The sequence below is a fragment of the Urocitellus parryii genome, chromosome 3 (assembly GCF_045843805.1).
Source record: "Urocitellus parryii isolate mUroPar1 chromosome 3, mUroPar1.hap1, whole genome shotgun sequence".
NCBI classification, from domain to species: domain Eukaryota; kingdom Metazoa; phylum Chordata; class Mammalia; order Rodentia; family Sciuridae; genus Urocitellus; species Urocitellus parryii.
In genome coordinates, this window is record NC_135533.1 from 111,500,027 (window position 1) to 111,512,251 (window position 12,225).

The following is a 12,225-nucleotide window of genomic DNA, read 5'->3' on the forward strand; positions in this document are numbered from 1 at the left end:
AAATAAGTGTCACTATAGGATTTCAGAAAACAAAGAATAAAAATGCTTTAGGACAAAAACAACGTGAAAGAGAAAGGGTGGGAGTCCCAGCACAAACAAGGTAATGCTTCTGTTCTAAAAAGGACTGAGTTTTTTTCCTTTGCTGCACATTTAAAAATGTTTCAAAGGGCTGGGTTTTTCTTCCATCTCTGCTTTATGCTGCCTTGCTCCTGATGCAGAAAGAATATGTAAAAAGGCTAAAAATGTAACTTAAGTGTACCATGAATCAGGAGAAGATACCTTCAAATTTAATTAACAACAAAAACAGAGCTATGTAAAACTAAAGTCTTACTTTCCCGGATCTGGCGTCTGTGTGCAAAGCAACCTCAAAGACTGAAAACTCCTCCGGATAGAATGAATGTTTGCCATCCCCATAAACACAACTTCACAGTTCGGGTAATAATCTGGAAAGAATAACAATAAAGAGAACACAAATATGTTGAATTTAAAGCCTGCATGACCAAATTTAAAAGATGCAAACTGGCTATAAAACAAATCCATTGCAGCTGCTGACTAATGAAACTGCAATGTTGTGATGCTTGACTATTAATCCAGTGCTTTATTCAAAGAGGCAAACAGCACTTGCATTTTAGCTGTCTTTGTAAAAGAGGTGAAAAAGGAAGGTTAGAGCTGTAAAGAAGGCACTAACAAAATAAAAGCTATTATGTTTTAAAAGAAAGACCTATAAACTTCCATCTCATCTTTACTTCCTGGGCCTCATCTATTTGTGGCTCTGAAATGTCTCTGAAAAGAATCTGGCAGAGTGCCTTCATGCATTTAAATTTTACCTTGGTACAACTGCTTCCAATTTCCAGCTCAGGTCACACCTAAATAAGGAGCTTGGTACCTCTTCCTGCACCATCAGCCACAACTGGTACCAAGGAGTCTCTCCTCAGAGAAAGCCACCATTCAAACAGCAAAGGTGTTACAAGTCAGGACAATTTTCACCCCAGGTTTTCTAAGGAAAAAATCCCCACATGGAGTTTGCCAGGAGGCCAGTAAGGAGCATACCCACTGTCAAAGGCAACAAAAAGCTTTTAGAAGACTGAGAAATAGAGCCACTAAAGCAGCATCCAAATGTAAACAGGTCTTATGGAAGATTTGCTTTCTTTATCACCTAAAGGTTGGCAGGAAAGGAAGATTATTTGGCTTCACTGTACCTCCTCCTCCATATCTGCTTGGAAAAGAACACACAATTTTAAGAATATAAAGAGAAACTCTGGCTCTCTCAAGAAAGAAGGGGAGAAATATGGCTTGTCACTTATTTCAAATTGAGAACTAAGTCCAGGTTGGGCATGGGCTGGACTCATAAGGAGATAGTATTTGAGGACCATGCACCATCCACCTTACCTGGGCATTCGCAGCCTCCTCCTTTGGCTCGGTTTGCCACCGCTGCTGCATAGGAGCGAGCATCCAAGATCAAAAGCTTCTGCGGTTGGATGGCTAAACTCTCTGCTCCTGAAGCATTTGATAGAGAAGAATCTACGGACATCAGGAAGGGGGGACGGGTAAAAACTAAATAAACCTGTGTCGCTGAGAACTGTGAAAACTAGAACCAGAGACACATGCCGTAGTACCAAAAAACTCAAATGAAACCTCCTAACCAGACCTAGATAGATGAACTACTCTTAGTTTATTTTCTATTTTCCCTTCTTATTAAAAGTTGACAATTCATTTTCCAAAACCAACTCCTGAGATAAACATGGAGATCCACATAGCCCAACCTCCTATATCTCATTTCTACACCTATAGTCCAAAACTTGGTACGTCCCTACAAGGAGCATAGATACACTACAAGTCCCCATCACACTCATACTCCATTCTTGTCATGACAGCCAGGCTTGAAACAAAGAGTCTTCTGGTTCTTGGCCAAGACTCAAGACTCCTCAAATAATCCCATCAAATTCTCTTCCAGAAAGTACTAAAGAAAAGGCCACTTCGGGCTGGCATTGTAGCCCAGTGACAGAGCACTTGCCTTGTACATATGAGGCACTGTGTTTGAGCCTCAGCACCACATAAAAATAAATAAAATACAGGTATTGTGTCCATCTACAACTAAAAAAAAAAGAAAGAAAAAGAAAAAAGAAAAGGCCACTTCAAGAAAAGTTTCTCATATACTATAAAACTGCTGCTGTGGGTGCAGGTAGCACCTTACCAAACTCCACATCGGAAAGGTCTCCCCCATGGGGAAAGTCTCGGGAACTATTCCTAGTTGACAGCTTGCTGCCACCACTCGATCGGGAATCAGAAGCACAAGCTTTGGCTACTGACTGCACGAGGTGCTCATCATCTGCATTTCGCCAACCCCACCAGCTGACCTCTGGCTGTCCACAGCGGGCAATGACAGCTCCATTGCTCTGGTGCCTGTGCCGGGAACAAGAGAAAACAACTGTGTCATCTTAAGGGTACATATTTAGGGAGGCCCATTCAAATGCTCTGCACTCACACAGAGAGTAAGGTACAGAAGTTTAAGCACATTAATGAACAACCTACTCTAGGTAAGTCCTGAACTGGCTTCAAGTTGTCTCAATATTAAAGAGGGCAAAAAATGTATACACCAACAATAACAACAAAACCAGTATGTATCTTTCTCAAGTACCATACCATCACAGAGATCTCTGTAAAGTTACTTAACAAAATGAATAGAGAAATATTCATTTAGAGAAAATAAATGAATACTCATAATTTCAATATTTGAATATTGTATTTCTAGGAAATAAAAAAATGATCTACAAATACTACATTAATTTTCTAGTCAATAACTAACTCCTCCTTTCTGATATGGTACCTAAATACCCTAGAATAATATATGCTGAACTAGAGGGGAAAATGTGTTGCTTCACTGACTCCCGAGGGTCTACTGCAGCAACTGTGCACTCATGGCCAGCTTGGGCTTTTTTTTTTTTTTAAACAAAGAGATTGAACCCAGGCGCACTTAACCACTGAGCCACATCCCCAGCTGCCCCCTTACAGTGCGCTTTTTAAACATTTTATGCAGGGTCTTGCTAAGCTGCTTAGGGCCTCATTAAAGTTGCTGAGCCTTCTTCCCCCCACTCTCCCCGACACACCCCAAACAGATCCTACCTTTGAAACTGAAAACACTTGCCTAGACAAAAATCTGAGATTTCATGAGTCAAAAATTGCTCTTATTTAGGGAGATAGCTCAATAAGCCCACTATCCTTCCTCAGGCTCTTAGTAAAAGAACAGCAACCTCAATAAATCATACTCTGACAGATCTTTTTTCCCAAAGCAGAAATCATACTCACAGTCTACTTTAAGATGCTATTAAAACCCAAAGTGTTTTCTAATTTGGCAATTATAGCAATTAAAAGGTTAGAAAAATTATTTAGCACTAAAAAGGAATAAAGTTCTGATACATGCTACAACACTGATGAACCCTGAATATGTTATGCTAAATAAAATAAACTAGATACAAAAGGCCACATATTTTATGATTCCATTTATATGAAAGTATCCAGACTTGGTAGATAAAACAGATTGCTGGTTACCCAGGGGTAAGGGCACTGAGGAGGGAACAAGGAATGACTGCTAATGGTACAGAATGTCTCTTCCAGGTGATGAAAATGTATTAAAATTGATTGTAGTGACAGTTGAACAACTCTGAATATAGTATACTAAAAGTCATTAAACTGCACATTTTAAAAGTGTGAATTTTACATGGCATAGCTCAATTAAGCTATTTGTTATTGTTATAAAAGTAATCAGTTGGCAGTAAAAATAAATTATCAGAATAAACAGATGGTAAACAAAAAATTTAAATGCCCTTATTCTATAACTCCAAGGAAAATACTTGTTTTACTTTCCTTTAAAATTGTTTTTTTAAACATGTATAAGCATACACACAAACACATATATACGACACAGATGAATTTAAATAAAACATACTACTGAATCTATGTTTTTTCCAGGGAACAAAGTGAGAAAGACTATTGTTTTTAATCCTAAAGCTCATGAGCAATAAATTCAATTTGGCAATAATCAAATTCCCTGAAAATACCACTTTACTTATAGTTTTTAAATCCTCCCTCACCAGGAGAGACAAATATTGCTAATACCCTGAACTGGCTCATGTGCTGAATGAAGCCAAACTGGACATAAAATCTCATTGGCCAGGTGTGGTGGTTCACACCTGTAACCCCAGCCACATAGGAGGCTGAGGCAGGAGAATCCCAAGTTTGCAAGGAGGCCAGTCAGTAACTTAGGGAGGCCCTAATCAACTTAAGCAAGACCCTGTCTCAAAAAAAAAAAAAAAATGAAAAATGGGTTGGGAATGAAGCTCAGTGGTAAAGCAGTACCTCTGGATCCAATCCCTTGTACCAAAAACAAATAACAAAAAAGAAAAAAGAAAAGAAAAGAAAAGAAAACCTCATTGATTTTTTAACAATGCCTTGCAAATAACAGGCACTGGTTAACCACTGAGGCAAATGACTGCAAATCTTCACAGAAGAGGTTGGTGGGACCTTTCCTGAGCATCCTCTTTCTCCACAATGTTTCCCAGCACTGCCCAAGAGGAACAGTAGATGGCACTTTTCAGTCTAGGTCTTGGATTTTAAGGGTCAATGGCTGTATTTCAACTGGACTACTGCCTTCTAAAATGCTTTAGACTTCATGAAAGAGAACTTAAACATTACAATTAAAACTCACTAATTAAACAGTATTTCTATCACTTTAATAAAGAGAACGAGGAAAATTACAGAAGTTGAGATAGCCAATGGATGAGCCTCACTAAAACACTGAAAGCTTCAATTTTACACAGAAAAAAACTGTTTTGAAGTATCCCCAATTTATAGGTTAGGCAAGCCCTCTACATGATTAGGAGTTACTAATAATCACCACATGCACAAAGTGGGGGAGCTGTGAATCGCACTACAGACGGTGCTCTTTGCACCATCTTGCCATGTTAGAGCAATCTCTGTCTTCAGTTATAAATCCAATTAAGTGTTCTCTCATCACAGCAGGAGAAAGCCTGGTGCTATCAAGTAACTGGCTACTGGCAACCTCAGGAATCATTACCACAAAATACAAAATATAACACACATACATACATACACACACACACACACACGTAACATATTTACTGAATTTGGTGTCTGTCATATTCAGAAGCACTCTGCCACCTAGGCTGGTAGAACAGAGAGTGTCCCAAACATACTTCATGTTTCCCTTTAAAAAAAAAAGCTGCCGACTAACAACCCAGTTTGGCACTCAGATAAAAGATATGTTCTATAGTTTGAGCCATTTACATCAAATAAGAATATTAGTTGAGAATGTTTTTCTAAGTTTTATATTCTATAAAGGCCTAAAAATAATGTATAAAGTGAAACACAGCCAACATGCAAAATTCCTTTTTACTTTTATTACATAAAAATAATTGGAATTCTTATCTAATATGATGTAGATATATAATAAATCACTAGATAGGTAGTGTGTTTCAATGAATATGTAATATTTTCTGAAGACATAAGGATTTCTAGTCATTAAACAAAAACTAATGAAATGTGTATCAGGAATTATAAGTTTGCCTTTCTAAAATAAAAAAAAACAGCTAAATAATATTAATCCACTTGATTAACTGGTGTATTAAAAAATAGATGATTGTGAAAACACCTAGAAACATGAATAATATTAAATGGAAGAACCACATATAAAACTGTATATCAATGATAACAAGTAAAGACCATTCTTTATATTAGAGTGGGCATAAATATTCCTATATTATAATAGCTGATGTGGTTATAAATAACTTTTAAAATTTCTTTCATATAAATTTTCTGGATTATGATTAGTATACTTTCTTAAGTAAATATTAAAGAATTAGAAGGTTTATGATGCTTTAAAATTAACCTTCATCTAATTTTACTGTTTCAACACTAAATATAAAGGAGAAATTACAATTTTATTTTTAAGCAAGATTCCAAAACAGTAATTTTAGTCTAAATTTTGTATTTTATATAATATTCAACATAAGTTAAATTTAAATTAACCATAACAAGTTAACAGAAAAGAAATATCAAAATCTACTGCCAAATAAACAAGGTCAATTCATTAAAAAAAAAAAAAAAAGATATATGTTCTGGGGCTGGAGTTGTGGCTCAGCAGTACAGCACTCGCTTACCATGAGCAAGCTGCTAGTTTCCATTCTCAGTACCACATAAAAATAAATAAATAAAATAAAGGTATTGTGTCCAACTACAACTAAAATATATTTTTTTAAAAAAGATATATGTTCTGAGACAGAACAACCAGTTCCAGAAAACCTATTTGGCTTTACAAAAGCTATACCATGAACTTTCATTTGTAATCTTTTGAGAGACTTTCTCTGAAAAACTGTAAGTAAGAGTTTTCACTTTTATGGTCTCTACAAAGGGAAAAAAGCTCTAGAGTTCATGCCCTCTAGAACAAATTTTAGAAAAGAAAAAAGGCTTCTTATTTGTATTATACTCTAGTTTTTCTTCAACTAGTATTCTTAGGCTTCTCTGCCAAAAGGGAGATTCAATCACAGCCTTTAACTTAGAAAATGAGAGTACTTCCCCCTTATGTTCAAAGCCAGCAATCCTTGCAAATGCCTGATCTAAAGCATTTGCTGGCCAGAGCAATGGCTGGCTTCTTTCCCCATTCTAATGGGACTGATCATTGATTAAGAGTCATAAATCCCTTCAGTTTTTACTGCTCTCCAATTCTTGTGTCATCCTTACCACTTGAGTGATAGGTAAATTTGGTGACCTACTATTTTAGGACTGTCTGAAAATAAGAGTGATGAAAACTGAGATTGAAAACTTAATGGGTTCTACTGAGCCTTGGCAAAAATCTTTCCATCTGTATTCAGGGTGAGCATCAGAATTTGCCAACGAACTAAATGAAAATCTGGTTATCTCCATAAGATCTCCACAAGGAGAGAAATCCCTTCCTACAACCTCAATATTTCAGTGGAATGCCTCCTGGCATTGAGAGTTTCTAACTAATCCATTGACTTGGACCAATTAGTTTGTAAAGTGGAAAAATGAAATGGAGAATGCTATAGGATGTAATAATTACTTCCTAGAAATTTTAACATGATAGTGTAAAAACTGAGATAGTCACTGAATTATAAAAGCAGGGCTCAAGTATACAATCTACAATCTGCTCCAAACATTTCAAGCCAGTGTTTATAGGCCCTCATTCAGATGTCACAGTACATCTGCAAAGTAAGACCTATCTATCATTCCCCTTCTACTCATTAGGAAAAGACTGGGGTCAGCTAGGAGACTTACTCAAGGTCACAGCAAAGAATGTCAGAATAGGCTTGACCTCCAGTCTGTGTTTCCAAAACTTGTACTCCATCACCATTCTACCATCTCCTTCTAGAACTTGCATTCCTTGGTTCTCACAGCTTGGATATTTGAAATCTTCAACCAAGTTCAGCCCCACCCTTTTTCTCTAAATGCTCTCTCAAAACAAAATTCTTCCTCATGCTAAAGTGTCAATCACAAAGATAATCACAGATGATTCAACACTATTCTCAAGACTCAATTTCTAGGACTCACCTCTCTCAATCCAAAAGCCCTGCTAATATCTAAAGCTAAATGCAGTACCAGCACATGATCTTCTCACAGAATGAACTAGGAAGGATCTTGAAATAACAAATCCATCTGCTTTTCTATTAAAATTTTCTCATCACTGTCAACTGAATCACCAGCTAATGCACAGGATGCATTATCAGTGTGTTACTAGAAAAGCAGCTTTAGCAATAAGGAAGCACAGACTTGCCTGGAAAGTTCTCTGAACTGTTCCCTCCCTAGATTAGCAACAGCAGAGACAGCAGACCACAAGTAATGAACAAGCAGTAGCACCAACCAAAGCTGGGGCTAATCCATCTTACACTTACCTGTAGACAACAGCAGGGATACGTTTCCAGGACCTGAAGCTTGCTACACTTTCTAGCTCTTTATCAGTGATCCAGGCAGGCACTATGAGCTCTTGTGGATAACTACCACATAACCTAATAAGAAAGATGAAAGGGGGGATGGGGAAGGGAGGGAAAGACAATAGGTGAGCCAGCACAGAGATTCTGATCATGCTATTACAAAACCACTTAAAAGGCAAGGAGGCATTAGTTGAGTTTTGGTCTCAATAGAATGAAGCACGATAAATGGTTGCTTATATATCTCTTGGATTGTTGCTTTTGATGATACCTTTGAGAATCTGGCAATCTATTCAAGAAAGCAGGATGTAGGGGAGTTGAGGGGCACTCTCCTTATTTATCATAATTCTCTGTTGTAACAAATACATAGGTAATTTCTATCTACACAAGACCCAATTATTGGGGCAGGGGGTTCACCTCTAACAGACCTTTAGTCATTCAGACTTTTGTTGAAGGAAATGTGAAAAAGGATAAAGGTTCACAATTTCAAGTTTCCAAAGACCTCTTATGAGTAATTCACTCTTTGATTTGAACCAAACAGATTGTCCTAATTACAGGTAACAGGAGCAGCCATGAGTATAAAGAAACAATACCACATGTCAGTGTAGGTGCACACTCACAGTCTCCTTGAGAGCCAAGTTAGTAATGTGAATGAGCTAATAATCATAATGTCTATAAAACACACTTCAGAACAAATTATATTCAAGAAGAAAAAAAAAATTTTTTTTTTTTTTTTTTTTTTTTTAAGAGAAGACGTTAGCTGCATGCCAGTCAAGCTGGTGTCACAGGAAGCTGTGTTTCTGATAGGTTTGTATTTACAGGACAGTCTCTCTCTGTGGGTAACCCAATCTTTTTAATAGTGAAGCTTGCCACAGACTTTAATCCAAATCTTAACACACACAAACTCTACCACCTCCACCACCACCACCCTCTACTCTAGACTATTCTATGCATTAGAGGAAGAAATAGAAAAATGCACTGGATTGGGAATTGGAGATTTTGATCACTTTGCACCCTTCTCCTTATGATAACCGTTTTCTTAATTTCCAGAAGACAAAAGTATCACGAATTAAAAAGCCACTCAACTAAGAAAACAGCTATGATCAAGAGCAGCTATACAAACTTTCTAACACCTACTCCATAAATTTAACCTGGGACACAATGATCATGATTAATATTCTAACCATGAGTTTCATTCCTTTCATTCTGTTTTAAACTCAAGAGATGTGGCTCTCATTCTTCCTTTTATAGAACTTTACAATGACCCAAAGACTTGTTTTAGAGTGGAACTAGCAGACTCAAAGACAAGAAGTTAATTTTTTAAATCCATATTAGGGATTTTGTTTTTAAATAATTAAGTGTGTGTGTGTGTGTGTGTGTGTGTGTGTGTGTGTGTGAGAGAGAGAGAGAGAGAGAGAGAGAGAGAGAGAGAGAGAGAGAGAGAGAGAGAGACCTGCACAATGTATAATGAACCTAGAGAGAGAGACCTGCACAATGTATAATGAACCTATTATTTTCCTAATGACTAATATACAAGCTTTAAAATGCTCGCACGCATTCTTGCACAGTACCCAGGATTGAACTCAGGGGCACTCAACCACTGAGCCCCATCCCCAGCCCTTTTTTCTTTTATTGAGAGACAGGGTTGCTTAGCACCTCGCTTTTGCTGAGGCTGGCCTTGAACTCGAATCCTCCTGCCTCAGGCTCACAAGCCACTGGGATTATAGGCATATGCCTCTGTGCCTAGCTTAATTCAGGTTTTTGACTCACCAATTTTTCTGAACATTATGTTCATTGTCGTTTAGGTACAACACTATCCAGAAGTCAGCCCTTAAGCAAGTACTAGCTGCTCACTCTGAGTAAGCAATTCCATTTTAGAAAAGGGGGGTTATAATCAGCAAAGCCTATAATAATCTCGGGTTCTAAGGCTCTCCCTTCTCCAGTCTTCATTCTCCTTCTCTGCTGTGACTTGTCACTGACAATAAGTAAAGATATGACAGACAGATCTGCAGACTGTGATTCTTCACAACACCCAGGCTTTTAACTCCATGGGTGAGGTCCAAGTTAAGAGCGGTATACAGGGGTGGGGTTGTGGCTCAGTGGTAGAGTGCATGTGTGAGGCCCTGGGTTCAATCCTCAACACAACATAAAGATAAATAAATACAGGTATTGTGTCCATCTAGTACTAAAAAAATATTTTTTTAAAAAAAAAGCTGTATACAGTAACAAGCTATAGTTTTTTCAATGAAAAGTGAAATACTGTGATGGTCAGACACAAATAGACCAGGAAAATAGCTATCATAAAGTGAGGCAGCTCAAAGAACCAAAGGATGATTAGTGCTGCAAGGAAACTTAAGAAAAGGATATATTAATTTAAATTTTCTGGACAATTTTGTTTTACAGAAACTCAGATAACCGAAATCACAGTAGTTAACTGTCTTCTCCCCACCAAAGCACTTACATGTTTCAAGAAAACAAGTAATAGCTAAATATTTAATAATTATTACATGAATATTTAATGGGGAAATGATTATGACTATGAAGTTACTTTTATATCAACATATTAAAAGACCAGAATATTACTTGTGTCCATTTCATAAGATTCAGAATGAAATTACAGTCACAAAAACTAGTTTCTGAAGGTTTTGTCACTGCTTTTCATTGATCCTAATTCTCAGGTGATGCCAAGTGATGATGAGAATAATGCTTACTTACAGGTACACACAATATGATCTAGACATGCATGTGCAAAAACAACAGAGGCCTGGAGGGATAGAAAGGAAGATTCCCGGATCACTTTCCACTCCAGTGGAAGCAACAGAATGAAAGGCTCAAGAAGTACTTTGATGATCGTATGGTTAAACTTAATAAATAAAACCATTTCAAAGAAAATTCTGGGTTCAAATGTTCTTCCACATGAGAATTGGGGTTTCTGCAAAGGTGTTGGTTGTCAAACACAGTTTACAGGGACCCATATAACTCACTTATATTTCTCATTGATGTTAGAAATCCTCCAGGCGTTGTTCATATCAAAACCCATTCGCTCCACTTCATTCTTAAACCTTGACGTTACATGCTCCCCTAGGGACCAAAGACAGCAGAAAGGAAAAAATGACTATCATTTTGCAAAACAGAATAAAACCATGGTTACCTTGTTCCATTACAGTTAAAAATATGTTAAAAGACAGGAATTGTATAAATAAGTCCAAGTTAAGATTTTTATGAAGAAAAAGGAAAAAAATTTAACTTTGATCAAGAATTGACTTATGTAATCTCTAATATCAACTATGAGGGCAACAGTGCATAGCTCATTTTACAGAGAACAAACAGACTGACAGATTATTATGGCTTATCTCTCTGGCCCTAAAACACATGTTCCTTCTTTTGACCATACTGGTCACTTTCATACTTTCACACTCAGACTGACATAATAAATAAAATTAATTAACAAGATCACCAGGAGTAATAATGATCTACAATACTTCATTTGAAACCTACTGTGTCTCATTTCAGAACTTGAGAATTTTCTGAATTTTAAGATTGTGCATATATTATACTATTAGGTTCATGATCTCAACAGGAGCTAATAAAGCATTGATTTTTTTTTCTTTTTATATACCAGGGATTGAATTTGGGGGCACTCAACCATTAAGCCACATCCCCAGCCCTATTTTGTGTTTTATTTAGAGAAAGGGTCTCACTGAGTTGCTTAGGGCCTTGCTTTTGCTGAGGCTGGCTTTGAACTTGCAATCCTCCTGCCTCAGCCTCCAGAGCTACTGGGATTATAGGCATGCACCACCATGCCTTGCTGAATTTTTTTCCCCCTCAGTGAACAACATGGGTAATTCATACCAAGTGGGATTAATAAAGCTACAAGTAGTTTCTTGTCAGCTCAGATCAGGTCAGGTCAAGTCACCGAACAGTAAGAGAAGCCTTTTGGTTTTTAGAGACTTTGAGATTACAGAACTACAGTAGTAGTCATGGAATCCCAATTGCCATTACCCAAATGCACCAGGAAACACAATACTAAACTAAAATGCTTGCTGGGCTCAGTGGCACACATCTGTTATTACAGAAACTTAGGAGGCTAAGACAGGAGGATCCCAAGTTCAAGACCAGCCTCAGCAACTTAGCAAGGCTGTAAGCAACTTAAGGAGACCCTGTCTCAAAATGAAAACCAAAAAAGGCCGAGGGTATAGCTCAATGGTAAAATGCCTCTGGTTTCAATTCCTAGTACCCAAAAATAGGTAAAATCTGGCTACTT

The 12,225-nt window shown here is 37.3% G+C and overlaps 1 protein-coding gene across 10 annotated transcripts in view; it reads right to left on the reverse strand.

The window, feature by feature from the left end:
- LOC113200070 (phosphatidylinositol-3,5-bisphosphate 3-phosphatase MTMR3) overlaps positions 1-12,225 on the reverse strand; it is a 143,082-nt gene that overhangs the window by 16,017 nt on the left and 114,840 nt on the right. For all 10 annotated transcript variants that reach the window (XM_077796006.1, XM_077796005.1, XM_077796013.1 and 7 more), the window contains 5 exons: positions 10,946-11,042; positions 7,926-8,039; positions 2,195-2,403; positions 1,390-1,521; positions 332-443 (listed from right to left, as the gene is read on the reverse strand). In XM_077796006.1, the coding sequence (XP_077652132.1) occupies positions 332-443; positions 1,390-1,521; positions 2,195-2,403; positions 7,926-8,039; positions 10,946-11,042 (664 nt within the window). The remainder of the gene's footprint in view (positions 1-331; positions 444-1,389; positions 1,522-2,194; positions 2,404-7,925; positions 8,040-10,945; positions 11,043-12,225) is intronic.